At 35.0% G+C, this 20,172-nt stretch overlaps 1 protein-coding gene across 8 annotated transcripts in view; it reads left to right on the top strand.

Moving 5' to 3' along the window:
• The window catches only part of DGKB (diacylglycerol kinase beta), a 424,901-nt gene extending 409,750 nt beyond the window's left edge, over window positions 1-15,151 (top strand). For all 8 annotated transcript variants that reach the window (XM_068935000.1, XM_068935003.1, XM_068934999.1 and 5 more), the window contains 2 exons: window positions 1,967-2,027; window positions 12,071-15,151. In XM_068935000.1, the coding sequence (XP_068791101.1) occupies window positions 1,967-2,027; window positions 12,071-12,178 (169 nt within the window). In that variant the 3' untranslated portion in view covers window positions 12,179-15,151. The remainder of the gene's footprint in view (window positions 1-1,966; window positions 2,028-12,070) is intronic.
• The last annotated feature ends 5,021 nt before the right edge of the window (window positions 15,152-20,172 follow it).

The following is a 20,172-nucleotide window of genomic DNA, read 5'->3' as shown; positions in this document are numbered from 1 at the left end:
AAGTATTATTATTATATGTTAAATAATAGTAATTTACAACATGTTCAAGGGAAATTTATCAAAGAAATATTTATTCCATTCATATTCTATGCCCACTCATTTTCCTTTCTTTAAATATGTCAAACAGCTAGAAAGAGAGTGTTTACATTTAGGCTTCACATCTTATATTCAACTCTCATTTCATCTTATGAGGAAATAGTATCAAGCAGTCGGAGCAAAAGGAGTAGGGCATGAACATCTTGCGTTTTATTAATGACATAGACACTAGGCGATTTTGAACAAAAAGTCATTTAACATCACTTTGACACATTTTAACCCATTTCTAATGCATTTCTCACCAGGGAATAGTAGCATGTAATTAGTATTTGTAAAGCACGTTTTTGATCCTTAGAAGTCAAAGTGCTTGGTTTTTAATTTATTTGTTATTTACTGAACACTGACAAGTCACTATTAATAAATGTGTTGGTATGTGTAAGCTATGAACAGTGGAGCACAGTAATTTAGTTGTGTTTCATCATTTACTAAGCTAAAAGTGACCAGAACATTTACAGTAATGGAAATTTAGGTTAGCTGTTAAGGAAAAATAAGCGTTCTAACTTTTGGATTAGATAAGTACAGGAAAAGAGAGAGATGAAGAATTTTTCAGGACTGGTAGAAGTAGAGAAAGAATTTACAGCATTTTAGCCCTTCTTTCTGTGATCCTGTGCTTTTCTTTTGTAAAATTAAATGTTGTGCAAGGAAATGTTATTCTTAAGAGCGATAAATATATGTTTTCAAAATTTTAATAGAGTTATAAGCTATAAATTATAAGTCTAAGACACCTAAAATGAGGCATAAAATAAGATAATTATTGAAGAGTATTAATCAAAACTTAAAGAAAATGTGTAGATTTTCTAAAGGGCCTGGCATACATTTGAGAATTTCCTCAAGACCTGGCTGGTGTTGACTTCAGAGTATTCTCTAATGTTGATGAAGAAGAGAAATGAGAATACTTCCTTTCAGTCTTCTTTGGATACCAAGAGATTACAGGACCACAAATGCGAAAGAACCCTTCTCAAGCTATGAAGTGAAGGTTCACTGAATAGTCTTCGCCTCATCTATCTGTGCCTACACATGATAGTGATTGATGCTCCAAACTGTTAGTGTTCAAGCCAGAATTTCTACTGACCATCACGAGTGCTCAACTGATTCTTTTTTCTGCTATTATTTACTCTATGTTATTTCCAATAGACCTAGATGGAAACCATTATAACACAGGAATATAGGGTTGGAAGAGACCCCAAAAAGATCATCCTTTTGTTTTTCTTTCTAATTTGTCTATGCTTTTGTTAATGTTATATACAAAAGTGTACACAGAACACTAGCTGCAGCTTTATATTAAAATCCATATCCATTTACAAACAATTTGAATCTGTAACATGGTAAGTTAAAGCCCCTGAGTATAGTACAATTGTCTCATGCTGTGCGAGTGGTCTGTCTAACCCAGAGTTAGGCAAAAGTGTGAAAACTTCTTTTATGGGTCTACTAAACACTGGTGGTAGAGCTGAAGTATATTTCTTATTTCCTTTAGAGCAGTCACTCTAAGATACAAAAGTAGCAGACGTTTCTTTGTCTTTTCAGTTAATAAAATTTATGCCTGAAGGTTTTTTTTGCATGATTTACTCTTTATTTCACAAATTACAGGCTATTCTCCCATGACAGAGTAGCATATTACTAACAAGATATGTAAATGTTTGCTATGTTTTTGTTTTGTGTGTTGAAAATGAAGCTAAGGCTTGTTTCTGCTGCCTGCTAAGTGGCTGGGTTAGTATTATAACCATGTTTCATCATACCAGAGATTATATAGAATCTTAGGGTAAATCAGGATTATATGGGTCTATGCCATCACATAAATGTCTCTTCAATACATAAATTTATCAATTTTGTCTAGTTACTTTTACTTATAGAATGAAATATATCACTTTAGGACCAGCAAGTCGCTGCCTATGCAGATAGACGGGGAACCTTGGATGCAGACCCCCTGCACGGTAAGTATACTCTTATCTCTGAGAAGAGTGCTGAATAAAAAGGAAAGTTCAGGAACTTTTTTTATGGCACTAAAATGACAATAGTCAGAAGTATTTACTGGTTTATTTACTTTCTCTTCTTAAGTGACAGAAGCAGAATATTTCTGATTAAAAAGACAACCATTGCCATCAGTATCGACTTAATTTACTTAAGTAACATCTTCACACAACATTATTATGTAGTTAACACCCACTGAATTTTTAATTAATCATGCTGGTTTTTCCACGGGTTGGGATGACGTAAAAAGATAGGCATTATTATGATATCATTTACTTCAAAACTTTGGAAAACACTTAGAGGGTGCTGTCCCAGTATCCTCTTACCTAGTGTCATCTTTTTTTATGATAAAGTGTCACATTTATACTCTATTGGCTGCTGAGGAAGATCAGATATTAGTTATGGTGCTAAAATGTATGTGACATAACTCTTATAAAATTTAGGAGGGCTTTCTCTTTACCTTAGAGAGCTCATAGCAAGAATATTTTGTTTAAAGCTGAAATAATATAGAATGGGGAGGAGGTTGCTCACAGCAGGTTCTCTGAACAATTCTTAATAGACAAAAAACCAAGGTGCAGCTCTAAAAATCCTCCATTATCCCTCTCCAGTAAGTTATAGAGGCTAACTGAGCAGTTTAAGACAATGTTGAAGAAGATTAAGCTCATTATTGCTGAGTATAGACATAGTAGCATGTTTTAATGTGCTATGTTAGTAATTTTGTTTCCCTAAAGAAAACCTATGATTTTAAGTAGTTGAATTATTGTAGCCTTACAGTCTGTAAGTAAGACAAACAAGCAATGTGACAAGCAAGAAGGCATCCTACAGCTGAAAGGGTAATTCTCCAGACCAGGGTACTGGATCACTTTCATGAACTTTACCTCCCTAGTAAAATTGAAGGGTACACGTGCACACACAGACACACACACACACACACACAGACACACACACACACACACACACACGCGCACACACACACACGCACACACGCAAAAAGGGGAGCTGAAGAGTGGGGAGAGGCTGAATTCTAATTCTCTATGGTAAGCACCTCAGATTCTGCAATGAGAACTGTATGAATGCACCCTATGTGAAGACAAAACACTAGGAATTTTACAAGATTTATTCTAGAAAATCTTCTAGAAAATTAAGAGATATCATTATCCTTACCTCTTCTACAGGGATGGCTCAGTGCAGACCAACAGTACTCTACCCAGCAGTTACTTATTCAAGAAAAAGATATAATTTTTCAGTTGTCAGATTACAGAAGAGAACTTGTGAAAGGATGCTGGCAACAAAATGGGCTTTTTTTGTGTCATTGCTTGCTCCATGCAAAATCCCTGCTATCTAATTGATAATGCCAACATAAGCTGCCAGAATGATTGAGGACAACCCTGGGAAAAGACATAGTTCTTCTACTTCAATTGCTGCCTTAAGGAAGCAGTAAATAATTACTGATAATTTCTGCTGTTCGGTTAAAGTACCCTTTTAAGGGGGATAGAAATGGCATATACATTTCTGTGGAACCCTTCCCTTTTGCTATACTATTGTTTGGAGAGCATACTTTGTGTTATATAAGAAAGCTAAACTACTGAATGTATTTATGTCATCTGAGAAGAAAATACATGAACTATTTGTCTACAGTACTCCTCCACCATGAATTTTGATACAGAATATTTATTTTATCTTAGTTATTTTGCGGGAATTTTTCTGCTGCTGTGGAGCTTAATGTATTGCAGTTGCTCCTTACGTTGTTGTACATCTAGCCTGGCCTGTTCTCTGCATCTTAAAAAGGAAGAAAACGTGCATGTCCTAACCTCTCTCTTCCTCGCTGTAATTCTAACCATGCTATAATTTTTCCTTAAGGTTCTCTGCAAAGCAGCTAGGAATTGCTCCTGAGAGTAATGCCAAAGGTGCATGTTAGATTTCTCTCAATTGAAGTTTAAGATTTGACTTCCAGGTGTGTGCTTCAGAGGGGGCTTTGTTTGAAAGCCAAAGTGTATTTGATCACATAGTTGATCAAATGGAGATAGGGTTGATCTCTCAGTCATGTGTACCCAAAAACCAGAATCTGAAGAAAACATAACATCAGAACACATTTTTAGTTGTAGCCCACTATGTAGCCAGTTTTTGAGCCTGCAAGAGCTCAAATTTCAGAAAAAATATGAAGAGACCAATATGACAATCATGAGCTTTTGCCTTCTCTGCAAATAAAATCAATTTTCTCCCAGAATTACCTGCAAGTGAATGACCAATTACTACCTTCTACATGGAGAAAAACTTGATGACCAGATAAAGAAATCTGTGGGATCTGTTTCTTAAGAAATACATTTGTTTTTCACTTTTTTCCCCGTATCTCTTACAAAATCTCTTTTCCTAGCTCTTAAAAGGAGCTAAGGCCCATGTATAGAGCTACAGGCACTCATACATCATGCAATGTGACATGGAGTCTAGACTCACATTTTGATATGTAGGATGCTAATGTTAGCCTATACTAATAGTATAGTTGAAATAGTTGAAATAACCCATGTTTCATTTTGGCATGATGATCGTAGGAACCTAATGAACTGAATAAGTCCCTTTGGGATGCCTCTGTAGATTGCAAGTTGTGAGCAGGTGATGGTGTGTGCCAATCATATATCCAAACCCCGCCAAGGGACAAGACTGAGAATCTCCTCAGTCATTAGGGACATTGGAGTACTGGCTCTTGTGAGTGCTTCTGTATTGTGGGAGGAACCTGAAGACCTTATGCAGGAGCTACTAGGATAGCATTTATCCTCAAATTAGGTGGGATGATGCTGAGTTCTTGGCACCTGTGGGACCATTTTGGATTCAGGTCTACAGTCTCTCAGTCCCTACTGGCTTAGTAAGGCTTATTTGGAAGTGAGAAAAGCTGCTTATAACTTCAGTGTCACCTAAGTTCAGTAGTTCTTAGGGATATAAGAATTACAGAGATTGGAGTGAGAAAGAGATGCATTCTATCAGCAAGTATTGATTCAACCCTATCCCAAGGTGCAAGTGGTTATGCTCAGAAGTCCTTTTCTGTTTCACATTCAGATTTTGCAAGTGATTTTTCAAGAAATGTGATTTGACCTGATCAAAATTCTCCTGCTTGATTCCATTAAGCAGACTAAGGAAAACAAGGTCTGTATCAAATCCCTGTTATGTATGGGATGATATCAGCACATGCAGGCTTGGGAGTTTGTTTCCTGTTGATGTGAGAATGGAATCAACAAGTTTAACTTTGCTACTTCTCTGTTCTGACCGGCAAAAGTGATAACACAAATAGCACATGAGTTGTTGACAGCTGTTTCTTCTCAAACATATAGAGACCATGTTCCCCAAAAATGACAGAGTAGACTGGAAAATATTGTGGAATGCAATAGATAATGCAGTGATCCCCCAGAAGCTGTGTGGTTTGTGATTTTTCTTTCCTGTGATTTGCTTTAGTACTAAAAATTTACTGTATGTGCTTCATTTACAATCTTTTATCATCTTCTATTACACATGCCTCTAGCGTCCCTAATATAGAGCAGAAACGCATTCTTGCTTGTTCTGTGCACACTTAAAAACGTGAATGGCCCTGCTCTACATATCTTACCATCCAGAATTTTCAGCATATTGAATATACGCAGACTGCAATGTCTGACAAAGTCACTCCGCTCTGGTATAATAAGATGCAGAATCTGAACGTCAAATTGTATTGTTTTCACTGTTTTTTATAGAAGAGTCTTTGGGAGAAGGAAAGATGATAATGTTAATGTTATGTTAAACATCTTGTCTGATTAGCTGAGGAGGAAATTCTATCAGAGCTCTCCTAGACAAATATAGCAACATGAAAGATATCCATGGTTTCACCTGATCTCCAAACAGGTCATTAATAGTAATGAAACTTCAAAGACTCTCAAGTTAATTTGATAAACTTCTAGCTTCAGCTATCAGATTTTTTTTTTTAAGAAAAATAATCTTTCAATTTAAGTACATAAATTATTAGCATTGTTTTGAAAAAATCTATAAGAATATGCTGTCTTAATTAGAAATAACTGTGATTTGAGTTCTTTCATCTGTTTCTGACTTGGTTGGCATCATGTCTGAAAGGGCCTCAAGCTGCTAGCATCATTAAATTAAATGTTTCTAGAATATGCAAGAATATTGCCTGAATGAAGGAATGAAACTGATAATCCACAGGGAGAGCCATAATAATGATTGCCAGAAATATAGTTTCAAAGACATCCAGAACACAACATATAACATATCTTGTGTCTAATAGTATTTTTAGAATCATTTACTGAAAGGTAAATTTTTAGTAAGCCATTTAATGATGTAACTCAGAAATAAAATTTTAGAATATTATAATCTGTGTGTACTTGAAAATAAGTTCGGAATGAATGGATGGTTTCTTTCTAGCCTTTCCTTTAGTGCCCAAAGATGTGATGAACCTGAGCGCAGAGGGTCTACTGAAATCCTATCTTTCTAGTTAAGTCCGGAGAGAAACAAGAACTAAAACCAAAGATGCTTGTAATCGTATTCACGATACAGCAGGGCTGGGTGAGAAAGCTAAAAGGAAGAGTCACAGATTTGCTTTCATGTAGCTCCGTTGGCTCCCATACCCCGTAGATGGCATGAGGAATCTGCAGCTGTTTTCTAGCCTGTCAGTCTGTAAAGTATCCTCTTTCCATGTCAGTGAATGTAATGAGATTTTCTGTCAGATTGTTAAAAAATGGGAAATGAGACTTTTGTATCTATTTCTTTAGGGTGAAGAGGAACTGGGTCCTAGCTAGAGTGGCTGATGTTAGTAGAATATTAAGCAGTTATTACATATTGAAACCATAAATAGATGTGTAGAAAAAGTTTTGGTGTTATAATAAAGTGCTGTATCTTTCCCCCCTCTTTTGAGTAACAACATGCATACGTTTCTGTTTCTAGGCCAGAGTGCTTTTCTGAGGTTCTAACCATTTTTTGTGTAGATGAGCATTATTTTTTTGTGCTCACAGGTACACGGCACATTAATTAGTTTTGTTTACCTGTGCATATTTTTTTCCTAATTTCACAACAGTAGTTTTTGTAATTGACAAAGCAATTTACTGCATGTGTGCTTTCTGCACCCCAGACAAATACGTTAACATGAAATGTACCTTTCTTTCCAGTTCAGACTGTTAAGAAAAGAATTAGTTGTGACTAATTGCCAATTAATTTGCAGTGGTTTAAGGGGGGAGGGGGAAAAAAACAATTGCACCTACTAATTAAAATTTAAAATATTCCGAAGTGTCATCTTTAGGTGTCTGTGGAATACATAATTTCCATTTTTGTTCTGCACTGGATCTGTAACAACCCTGAGCTTGACAGCTCTATTAATTTAAAACCTCAGTGATACCTATTAGTACAAAACATGAAAAAAATGCCATTAATCATTTATTTTAATTTTGCAGCTCTGTCATTTTCTCAGTATGTTTAAAAATTATGATGACACCATAATGTTTTCCAATCTACCTGTGTGAAGGGGAAACGGATCACACTACTTAGGAGAGAGACTAGAGTATATTATTAGAGCTTAATTAATGCCAAACTGATTAGATTTGATTGCACTTTGCACAATAATATTGTTAAGAAATTTATTTAAAAGATGTGTTGCATAACGCTATATTTAAAATCACCCGTCTAGATCTGAGAGGTTTGACCAAATCCGTATAATACAAGTCACGGGTTAATTTTTTTTAAGCACTGCCTACATTCTATAGTTCTTATTCCCATCGTGATACCCAGTGCAACACTTGATCACCTATAGGAAAATAAAAGTATCTGGCACTCCTATGATACCAAAGTGTCGTATCCATCCATTTCCCATAAGGGAAAGGAGTAGCATATGAGCACCTAAGCTGTGAGAAGCCCTCCTACAATCAAAGCTACCAACAGCCAAACTCTGCTGGTAACATGGAACAAAGTGGCCATGAACTACCAGATTCAACTCTATATGTTTTTATCTCTCAGTTTATCCTTCTCTCCTTAAAATATCGAAGTAATATTATTTCTTTAATATTGATTGAAATATTATAAGCAGAATTGATTATCTCTGTTTTCAGTTTTCTATTGTCATTTAGCATTCCAGTTAGTACCTATATTTATAGCACCATATTTTGTATTATTACGAAGCATTTAGGCATTCTGTGAAGTGAGGAACACATATGTAACCAGCACGTACTGTAGAAAAATGAACATAAAGGGAAAACTGATTGATCTAACAGATGCAGTTATTACTCTCAAATTATTAATGTTCAATGCATTTTATTTACTGAATGCACTGTATTAGTGTGACTTCAAGGCATAATTTGAAACTCTGACCTGCTCCTGAAACAAATAAATGTCCATTTTGTGCTGTTATAAACGTCTGTAATATCACAAACTCAGGCTTCTTCTTTATTAGAAAATTTCCTATCTTGGAATAGGGAGCAATTTCCACCTCTGCTTTTAAGAATTATGCTCTTTTTTAATTGGATCTAGTTTTCCTTCCCACAAATATATCATTAGACACACTTTCTAATATTGCAAAGGTGATTTTAAAATTGCAAATGCTAAATCTATTTACTAGCTATATCAGTCCTTTAAATTTCCGCGATCATGAACTCATAGAATAAAATCTTGGCTTCAATTAGTGAATGGGAATTTTGCCATTGGCTTCAACAGCTTGAGTTTAACCTATAATGTTGTACATCAGGCTTTCAACAAAGACCCATGACATCTTATCAATTCATTTGGCTATTTACTTTCCTCCTAAATGTAATTTTGTTATTTCTATATTTTTCATGTTTTTAAATATAAATATGTGCCCTATAAAAGTATTTGATTGTTTTTTCCTCCAGTGGCACTTCAGTCTCTCCCATTAATTTATGTTTAATAACAGTCTCCTTATTTTCTGTAAGTTATTCCATAGTTTCAATAAAACTGAGTAAATGTTCTCAAAAATTATTTTCATAGAATTCCATAGTATTTTATATGACTCTGTCAGGGTATTGTCAGTTGCTAAAAATATGTTAGCCTGGGGTTGAGCTTTTGCTGTTGTTTTTTTTTTTCTGAGCAATTTATTTCTCTATATATCTTTTGGTTTGAGTTAGTTTTAAAAACAGATTCACCTAGGGAAAAAGGAAAAACAGAAAACTAGTGGTTCTCATTTAAAGCTTTTCAAATTATGGTTCTGATACAGAAGACATGAAGTTGCTTGCTGGATGAGGGAGGAAAAGTGAATGGTAAAAATTAGTTTTTTAGATACTCCATGTATGCACACACAGAATCTACGAAGAGCTATAAGTAGCCTTGATAAGATACCATTTTTTCTTTTCAACTTAACTAAATTTTGATTACTCACAAGTAAAGCTTTTTTTGTCCATTTCAGTCTCCCACCCAGCATTCTTAAGTCTTCAGTGCTACTTCCCTTCTTTTCATCTACAATGCTATTTCTCCTTTGAAGGTCTGTAGTGCTGTTTCCTTTCTGAAAGCTTGTAGTTTCACTTTTCGGTTATCACCTAAAGTCACAGCACCAACTTTGGCATTGTTGCTAGTGTGGAAAGAGAAGCAGAAGTGAGAGTCCAGGACAGAAATGCAATGCTTGAGAATCTTGAGAAAGACAAAATTAGCATGTTTCAGGCAAGGTAGTGCTATGGTCTAGTAAAGACAGAGTGTATTACAAGCATATTGATCTTTTTTTATCACCCAAGTATCAGAATTTTTATCTATATTTTTCTAGCAGAAATTAAAGGAATCAATGTTTATCATTGTTAATCAATTCAATGCTAACTTATGCTACCAAGGATACATAAAATATGTACTTTAAGTTTATATTTTATTTCTGTATTTTCAGAACATAATGTATATTTGAATCCAGTGGAAGCGTGCCAATTTACAATAGTTGAAAATATGCCTCAGAGAAATGTGTATAGGACTCCATTCTCATGTGCACGAGTGGTTAATCATGTTCAGGCATCTTAGCTGATCTCAGCTGATAGGATACAACATACTGAAGGGGTCGTGGTCTCTGAAACAGATGGCTCAAGCCAAAAAAGAACATTACAAGTGATAAATATTTTCTCAATATGTAATTGCATTCATCCTCAGCAGCATTGAACAGCCCCAATCCAACAGGCAATCTGTATGAGGTCTCAGGATTACTGCACCTCTTCATACTAAAGCTATCTTTTGTGCTTTGCTCTTTTATTCATTTGAAGAATTACTACAATGATTTACGTCTGAAAGGAAATCCTGAGGACACTCTTACTGCCTCATCATGGCCCAGTCTTGCAATATGCTGAACCCTCATGCCTCTCAAAGAATTTACTCACAGCAGCTGCACATTATGTTATCTATTGATCCTGAGACTCTGGTTGATGTCATCACTATCTCTGAGCCTCAAAGTATGTCTTATGAAGGATGTGAAAGTTACAGAAATACTTGAGGATTTCCAGGACCAGATCATCAGCTGGTATAAAGTGACATCAATGGAATAATGCCAATTTATCCTAATTACAAATTTGGCTTCTGAAGTGATGCCTGAAGCAGAATTTCTTGTGAGAAAATATGTTTATGCCAATCTTTGGAAGCAGGACTTATTTTCTGTGTGAATGTAATCTAGGTTGCCAAAAATGGTGTACTGAATTTGATGCTAATGAACGATGTTGACAAAAAGAGGTCACATATGAAATATGAATCTAATGAACTAAGGTGGCATGGAAATGAACATTTGGAGAATAAAGTAAAGGCTATAATACAGTTAAATAAACCCACTTGTTCTGTTGAGATTCTTATGTTTCTGTCTCCTTAGACTGTAAAGTAAATTTCTACCCCAAGAAATGTCCTGATCTATATTTTAATGAGCCTCTCCACGTGACATACATTTTTTGTTTCATTACTATTAGTGAATGACAAGTGAAGGATATTCATTTTAACTTGAAAATGTCAGGTATGCACTTTAAGAGATATATTTTTCCAGTTTTTAATGAGGTGGTGTTTCTTTTTGAAAGAAATACCCATCTCTGATGTGGGTACTATGCAGGTGACAACTGATATTTAATAAGTGATGGTTCTTGTATTAGTCGTAGTTCACTAAAGAAAATGTCTCGGATTGCTTTTGAAAAACTCTTAGCGTCACTAGCCCAAAGGCAAGATGTGACCTTTTTATTACATAATGAGAATCATTTATTATCTTACAATGTATCTTAAAGTCACAGACAAAATGCCACTTTGATAATTGCTTTCAATTAGCTTTGAGCATAGCATACATTCATAAAATGTCTTCTCTAATTTAGACTTGAATTAGAGAAAATTGCAGACATAATCTACTTTAAGGTTGTCTCATTTAAGGTGATTCGTAGTTTTATATCAAAGAAATCAAAACGGGTGGCTTTAGAGCAGTCGTGCAAAGTGTTTTAAATAGGCTTTTCAATATTTGAGTCTGTTCTATTACCAGTTAATTAACAAATTAGAACGCTGGTTCATCATTTTTGACCTTTTTTATGTGTTAATTTTTGACTTACATTCATAATGGTTATTTTGAAATTAAGCAGTATCTTGTATTAAAAGAGAAGTACAGCTTGATTTGATTTATAAATAAAGCATACAAAGATACAGCTTATATCTTAATAATTGACAACAACTTGGTCTGTCAGCATATATGTCCTTCCAGCTTTTAAATTATTATTCACCTTGTAGATATGTAATATATTCAACAGCAAGCAATAAATCTCACACCTAAAAAGTAAGATCACATATTGGCATGTATTTCATTGTATATGTTTAATAATATTGATTACCAGTATAATTTAAATATTTGTGGTAACAATGATTATACATAGGTTGGCTTACTACATATGTAGTATCATTCATAAAGAATACACGTTCTTTCATATTTGATTAAATGAAGATGGTTTAGGAGTCACATTTAAAGATGGTTCAGGTATTTTGGTTATTTAGGTGTAGGAATTGAACTAGTTCTAAGGATAACTATTTTTCTTCTTTCTTCCCCCAGATAAAAATAACCCACAAGAACCAAGCACCCATGTTGATGGGACCACCTCCAAAAACTGGTCTTTTCTCTTCTATCATCAAAAGAACAAGGAACCACAACAAGGAATAAGCCTACGTAGTTTAGTTTTTAGAAAACCAATTAGCTGTATTGGGCTTTGGAATATATATGCTGGAAATCTTTCAAGAATTTTAGAATATCTTCCACTTGCAAAATCATGGATTTTTGTTTAACAGTTTCTGTGACTGAGCTAATGTAAAACTATGCTATTAGAAAAAATTATTGTCACAGTTTTGTAGGCATTTTGCATGAAGAAAGCAGATGTTTACATAAAGTGATAGGGCATATTTTTTGTTGCATGCGTTACTATTTACTAATTTATGGAATAATTCTGCCATGGAATATGGGAAGAGAATGCCATGGGTAATTTGATTTTCTCTCTATAATTCAATTTATAATCTTTTCTACTACAACGATCATATGCCATAGCTTCAATAATACCACTTGAATCAAACATCTTCAGATCAGTAACTGACTGGACCTGTTTCAGAGTAAAGTTTATTACAGGTCTCATTAACCTGTACTTTTAGTTTAGCATTTTTTTCTACCCTGAGAATATCTTTCTTCAGCTAAGTATTAAAATCTTATATCTTATTCTCATAACTTATGTATATGAATAACTATATTTGCAGAAAACATCTAACTGAACTCCCATGTGTGCAGTATTCAGGTGACCATGATTACTCTAATGTAAGTTTTTTCAAGACTGAAGTCAATGCAAGTTTGAGCAAAAGCTATAGGGCTAAGGAGATTATGTGAAGAGTGAAGGTAATAATACTTGCAAAACTAGTCATTGGTAGTGTTTGCTGAAACACTAAAATTATTGTAATGAGCAATAAATCTCTGTAACATGGAAAATTTAAAACATTCTGCATATTGACCGATAGTACAGTGTATATACACACAAATAACCGAAGCTCATGCCTAATAAAGTGCATTTCCCACCAAAGATTTAGTGAAGGATGCTTCAGAGAAACGGGTTAATGCATAATTAATCAAGCTCACTGGAGTAGACTCACTTCTGAAAATTTACAGTTCTTTTGATTACCTTGGCAATGTCCAGACAAATGCTAGGGTAGGAAAAACACTAAATTAGTTGCAAATAATACTCACTTTGTGTTTGTTTCGTAAGTTGATAGGCATAGACACATACTGCAAAATTAAAATTATATCTAATTTTGTTGTCATTATTGTTTATAAATTTATGCTGTCCGTAATTTACTCATCCTCTAAATTAGTCTCTCAAGGAAAGGATAAACTGTTACCTATTCCCTTTTGTAGTCTGCTGTCTGGGATCAAAACATTTCTTGTGATAAATATTCGGGGAGGCAGTCGTTTAGGTTTTACTTTCTTAGCCCTCTGAGAGACTTCCTAACAACTTAGTAATTTTAATACAGGGATTTGTCTGAGGTTTGCACAGCACTATCTAATGTTGAAAGGAAGTCCAAGAACGGCAAATTTTTTCAATGTTGCATATAAGCATATAGTCTCAATCAGAACTTTTTGTGCGGTCTTAACATTGCTCTTTGTTCAGAATGACCCACTTGTCATCTCTGCATGTCTTAAGTTCTCAGAGATTTCATCAAAAAATAGAAAAGGGAAAAGATAAAACTTTGCTTGAAATGCACGATTTATCAGTTTCCTCCCACTTTTATCTAGACTCTTAAGTGTTACTGATTTATTAAATCTATTTTCTGTTGATTCATTCATCCATTAAAAAATAGTATTTCATCATTCTGTAGTGCACGGCACTGTGCATGTATTTAAATAAAGTTGCTATCATTTGTTCCTCGGTATTCAGTATGCAACAAAGTCCTAATTTATATAATAGACACTGAAATAAAAGTCAGTATATAGTTGGTAAGGATTATGTCTTTGAAATATACAGTCAGTGTTCTGTAAACATTAGGAGGTAAATACCAATTAATGTTACATACAGCAATAGGTAGAAAAATACGATGGCAATTATTTGCTAAAATTAAGATCTTGCAATTCCCCATTCTTGGGTCCAGTGATGTTGACAATTACAGTTACCATAGGAGTGAAACTATTACTTTTCCTGTATAACACACACACAAACATACACAGAGAAAAGCATTTGATGGGGTTCTTAACTGCAAATATACATAAGTGTAGAGCAAAAGATATTTGCATAAAGAAGGAACTTGCTGACATAATGTTACATAAAGTGTACATTGATTTTATGAAATTATGGTTGAAGGTGATAAATATTTTCACAGAACTTGACGTAGGATTTTCTACCAATGCTCTCAACTTTTTGTGGCAAAAATGTGTTTAATGATAATATATTATGTGCTCTCTATGATTATCTCATGAACATTGCATCTCTGAAAGAAATAAAATGATACATAAGCTATTCTTTAATAATGTATGAAATTTTAAAAGTATCAATCTGTGAAAAGCAAATTGTTGACAACACAGTTTTTCATGTAAATAGGAATAGATGGGTAATCTGCTGTAATCACAATTATATACTGTTCCAGCTAGACATATTTAAGGTAAATCAGGTCTTTTAAAAAAGCCAGTATATATCAAAGTCTCACTGAAGGAAAATATAATGGAGTAGCTATTTTACTGTATATTGACACTTGCTGTAATAATTCCATTGTCATTCTATTAATCATCTTTATTGTTTGTTTGTTTGTTTATTTAATATAGCCTCTAGTGATAAGTTGAAATTGAAAGTACTGATGAAGAAAAAAAAATTTATACAGTACATAGAATATAATATGAAAGGAAAATACTACATTTAATGAAAGAACATACCATTTTTTTACTTCTTCTTCTATATGTGCAGAATTACCATCATGAAATTGTACCTTGGTATATGGTGAAATGAAGCAAAGAATATATGCCTGTATCTTCATACATCCAAAATAGGTACGCAGTTCTTACATTCAGTGAATCTTAAGAGTGGCAGCTGTAAACCTTCCACTGTTTACAATGAGTCATTCGTTTAGGCATCATTAATGATATTTGCAATATAACTTGAAATTGAAAATATATAGGAATTGTGTCTGACGCTGGGTTTGTAAATTTTTCATTTACCTGCTAGAGTGTTGCAGCTGGGCAATGTGCTAAGAAATGAACATAACATCTCAGGAAGAAAAGTTTTGAAACTGGTTAGCATCAGACTCACTTCACATGAACTCATATCTAAAGAAGTTGGAAGCAGAATCTAGTGCAGAGAAAAATGCATTTTTACTGTTTTCAGTGCTTATTTTTATGTATATCATTGAAAAAGTTATTTAAATCTATGAGGTTACACCTCATGATTGTGTGTGTGTGTGTGTGTGTGTGTGTGTGTGTGTGTGTGTGTGTGTGTGTGTGTGTGAGCATGCATGCATGTGCTAGATCAGGTAACCTGCAGATATGCTTAGGCCTGTGATGAGCTAAGAACAACTTAGTTTCTGAAATAGAAGTAGATGTCCTATAGCATTGCCTCAGTCTTCTCAGCTCTGTAGCACTGCATGTAAAGGTTACAATGATTGGCTAATATCCAAAAGTATGTAGTGCAAATAAAGTCATAGTTCAAGATGTTTCAGGATACCAGCGTAAGAAATAAATAACTCAGTCAAAGAATATCTGGGTTTGATGCAAGTAGTGTAAGAAAAGGTGACTTTTTTTAATCTACAGGTTAAAACTGTGAGCTGAAACTGTACATAGTTACTCAGTCAATTGCAACAAGCTGGCCTTTTACTGATTTGAGATACTAGTGCTGTCCTGTAACTTACGGTCTTCAATCCCAACTGGATTCTGCAGCTTGTAGTTCTATGATGGATCATAGTGAGGCCAACAAGGCTTTCTGGGAAGCAGTCATGTTAAAAAATCTGGAAGATTCCAGATCTGGAAACTGAACCTCTATTAAAGAGAAATCCATATGGCAGGTTAAAATCAGTGGCATGTGGGTGAACTACATGGATCTATGGGTGTACTGTGCAGAAATCCCTGCCTCGCTGTACAAGGTCTGTTCAGGTCTGTCAAGGTTTGCTGGTGTTGACCAAACTGGGGCTTGTTCCAGGGTGGGCTTCCTGGGTCTGGTACACTATTTTCCCTAGGACTGTTTTTTTCAGCTGATTTTTGAAATAAGCAGGTTTGATGTTTCCGGTGAAACTGTTCCAAGGCCAGTAGGCCTTCAGAAGGCATCATCCGGGGCAGGAATATCCTGGTGGTGTAGGCTGGTGTAGGATAGCGTGTTAACCTGCATGCAGCACCAGGCCTGTTGGGTCTGTGCTGGCCTCATGGAGACCTATTAAGAGACTGAATATTGTGCTTTTTCAGTGCCTCCATTTCAGGAGTGTAGAGTGACTTTCTGTAAGTGGCTCTATATGAAACTAGCTTCTGTTTTTAGCAAACCCTGCACGCCTTAGAAGTGTCTAAGCCGGGTGGAGCTGAACTGACTTATGAGTAGGGAATTCATATTTACGTAGTACTGAGCGCGTAATGCTGCCAGACACCATTGCCTTTACATACATAGACATAGAGCCAGTTTTAAGTTAGAGCGTGACCAGGTGTGTTTCAGGTAAAGAATTTGGAAAACTGCAGTCCAATTATTTCCTGTTTCTGTGTCATAGGTGGTAATAAAGTTGTATCTCAGAGTTAGGTAGTGATTAATGGATTCTCTGCGTGTGTGTGGCATGGATGCCCATGGAGTTTTTCCATTCTCAAGTTCTTTTTATTTAACAAAAACAACTGAAGCAGAGAAACTTCTGTATGACCAGTGACTTCCATTTTGTCAAATTGCTCTACAGCTTAACACTATAAATAGGAGATGATACATTCTAGGCATCTAGAATCTCTTGGCATGGTGGTATTTCAGAGGCTGATTTTTTTTTTCATTCTTTCTGATTTATGACTCAAAGACACTACCTGAGAAGCACCTTGGGGAGCTCTTTAAATATGAGTCATACAAAGACTAAGTGATAATCACCAGGCTTTGTTATTTATAGAAATGTGGTAGCTATGTTGATGGTAAAGCAGCACAGTTTCATAGTGAAGTGCCCATTTGTAATAAACATGGAAAATTATTTGCTTGGTCGAAATGAATGAGTAAGCAAAGATTTTGAATTTTCAAGTCTGCTTGTTGGCCTATTTGAAATAGATTTATTTTTTTACCTAGGGTCAAATTCACATTCCATGAAGCAACATAGCAATTTATACTAATCAGTAGCTTTTCTGGACAGGGAAGTGAACACTTATTATTCTCTGAGTGAAACACATACTTATGGACCATGCTCTGCCTGTCAGAAAGCAAATACAAGATGTCAGTCTCCAGGCCTGTCAGTCTATTTACAATAAATGCAAATAACTTAAAGAAAAATAATTTGTTACTTTAGATCAGCAGAAAGAACCTGGGATTTGTATATCATTCTGTGAGGCAATGAGGCACTGCAAAACAAGCATCAGCACTGTGCTCATTCTTTCTGCCAAGCTGTGAGGTTAACTCACAAAGGTTTATTAGTGAATATGAGTGAATCTTCCAAACCTCTCTCTTTGCACTAGGATTATGAATACTACTAGCACTTTGATTCAGAGACACATACTCCATACGATTATGAAGCACGATTATGGAGTAAGTAAGCAAGCAAATGCAGGAGGATATATTCCTTTTGACCTGAAGTTTATTTCCACATGTTTAAACTCAGTCCATCAATCATATTACTGAAGGAACAGCCAGCAGCTCTTAATTTTAGGAAGCTTGGGTGGGGTTGAAGGAAAAGGGTTGCTATGGGTTTTTCTCCTGAGCAGCATGATCTTGTTACAACAACATATAGATTAAGAAATCTTCACTTGATTTATTGCTCCAGTAACTGTCTTCTGGGACTATATTATCAGCAATGTGTTTTGTTTGTTTTTGCTTTTTTGGAAAACCAATAAAATGTGGCTGTCTATGTACGGTTCAATAATTAGTGTATCGATACAGTTAGTTTACAAGTAAGAAGTTTGAGAGAGCTGGTCCAGCTGTCAGTTCTCAAAATCAAGCCTTGCACTGAGATGCAACATGCAGCCTTCATATCTGGAACTCTGCCCCTAGAGCTGCTCAGAAATACCTTAGACCAATCCTGTTCCATCAGAATTTGCAAAACCGTGTGAGTTGGGGGGGGCGGCATCTTCCTAAATTGCTATAACTTTCATTGGATTAACATACAGCAAAATCAGATTTATGTTTTAAATGTCAAAATGTCTTGTGCTTGGATGTCAAAAGGAAATGTAAAGTTTTATGTTGTTTGGCTGTTTCTTTACTGTAATAATTAGCTAATATTCTATTATAATTGACTTATCACTTTAAAAAGTGAAAAGTGATTGGCATGATGCTCTTATTTTATTTCAATCAGAATATAATTGTTTTTATTTCCTGTCAGAGAATTTTGTAAGTTTTAGTATTTGTTCCGGCTCCTGAAATGAAACTTTCAACCATTGCACCGCTATAATTGTCACCACACTAATAGGCTGCAAGTCAAATTCTAGTCTTTATGAAATATCTATGCATTTTTGTAATTCCAGTGGCTGCACACCTCTTGAGAGTTATCTTAAATGGGTTGATTTTTTCATTGTATTTCCTTCTCTATCACATTAATTGCTCAGTACACGTCTATCTTCTCTCTAATTTGAAAATATCAGAATGATGTCGAACATCAGGTTTTTTCACATAGCCTAAAGTTTACAACTTTTCTTGACCATTTTCTCTAAAAATGGAACGGCCAGACAGCTGAAGAGTGGAATCCAGTTATTCAGATACCCTTATTTTAAAATAAGTGAATAACAGAATAAATATTGTTAGACTCGGTATTGCAGAATAAATTATTTAAAAAAAAAAAAGTATGAAGCTTCTAAATGTTTATTTTCAGGTACTGAATACACTGTAAGTCAATGCATAATAATCATTCAGTCACATCAATAGGCATTTGTGTCACAAAACTATACTGTCATTCGTAAAATCCTGTATTCCCTAATGGGTGTATGCTGCCTAAAGTTTTGCTGTTCCTCCCGTGGTAGCTGTACCTTTATCACTATATAAAGTTAGCATGTCTAACCCAATTGATATCACGCTAAGAAACTTGTTGTGACAATCACCAGCCTTATTTTTACGGTCCTGGGACAAGAGGTGAGTGGACTTGCATGAGGTTAATGGGGCTTTAAGAAAAAGTTACGTTTCTTCAGTGCAAGATAAGGTTCTTTTCTTCTGTGGGAATCCTGTCACTTTATCAGATATAACAGCTTTCTCTGCCAAAGAGTTGAGATATTAGTCTGTGTGAATGATTTATAGTTTTCCTTGGACTGCCTGCTGAATCTTGGACAAAAAATAAATCTTATGGCAGATGCCAACTGTTCCCTGTTGGTCTAACTGTAGAAATATGCACTACTATGAGAGATAGTCAAGTCATTCAGATGCAACGGGAACAGCTGCTTTGACAACTGAGTGCAGAGCAGAGTACCTGCGATCAGAGGCACAGAGGCAAAGTTGATACAAAGTGTTAGAAACTTAGAACTTAGACTTTCTTCACTTATTTCTGGAGTGATGTCTGCATTAAAACGTAAGAGTACTGGAAGGCAACATGCTTTTGTAATTTACCACAGATAGCATTCTTATTCCTCTGCAAAATATTGAATATTTATGCTACTTTCCCACCTCAAATATAGTATAAAAAGATAAGTAGATGGTGATTTTTAGATCAGTAAATGGTGATTGTTAGCTATTTCTGCTGTATGCTTCCACTCTGAAATGCAGTATGGCCTGTAAAAATAACAAATACAAAATACAAAAGGCCTGTAAAAGAAGATTTTAACAAGTTCAGTAAAATAGCATTTCAAAGAACGTGAAATACCTTTTGGCCCAAGACCACAGAACAGCAAAGAGATTTGAAGGAAGAGTCAAGTGATGCCATTTCCCTCTCTGCTCATGAAAAGTTTACAAGACAGGAGAATTTTAGCCAAATTACAATCTCTCTTTATTCTTTCATTTTTAACTTGTTTATACATGAATTTGGACAGTCACTATGAAGTGAACCTCTTCAGAATTACCA

This window comes from Struthio camelus, chromosome 2, assembly GCF_040807025.1.
Source record: "Struthio camelus isolate bStrCam1 chromosome 2, bStrCam1.hap1, whole genome shotgun sequence".
Taxonomy (NCBI): Eukaryota; Metazoa; Chordata; class Aves; order Struthioniformes; family Struthionidae; genus Struthio; species Struthio camelus.
The sequence above is the reverse complement of the archived record's forward strand: the minus strand, read 5'-3'. Positions and strand labels throughout refer to the sequence as shown.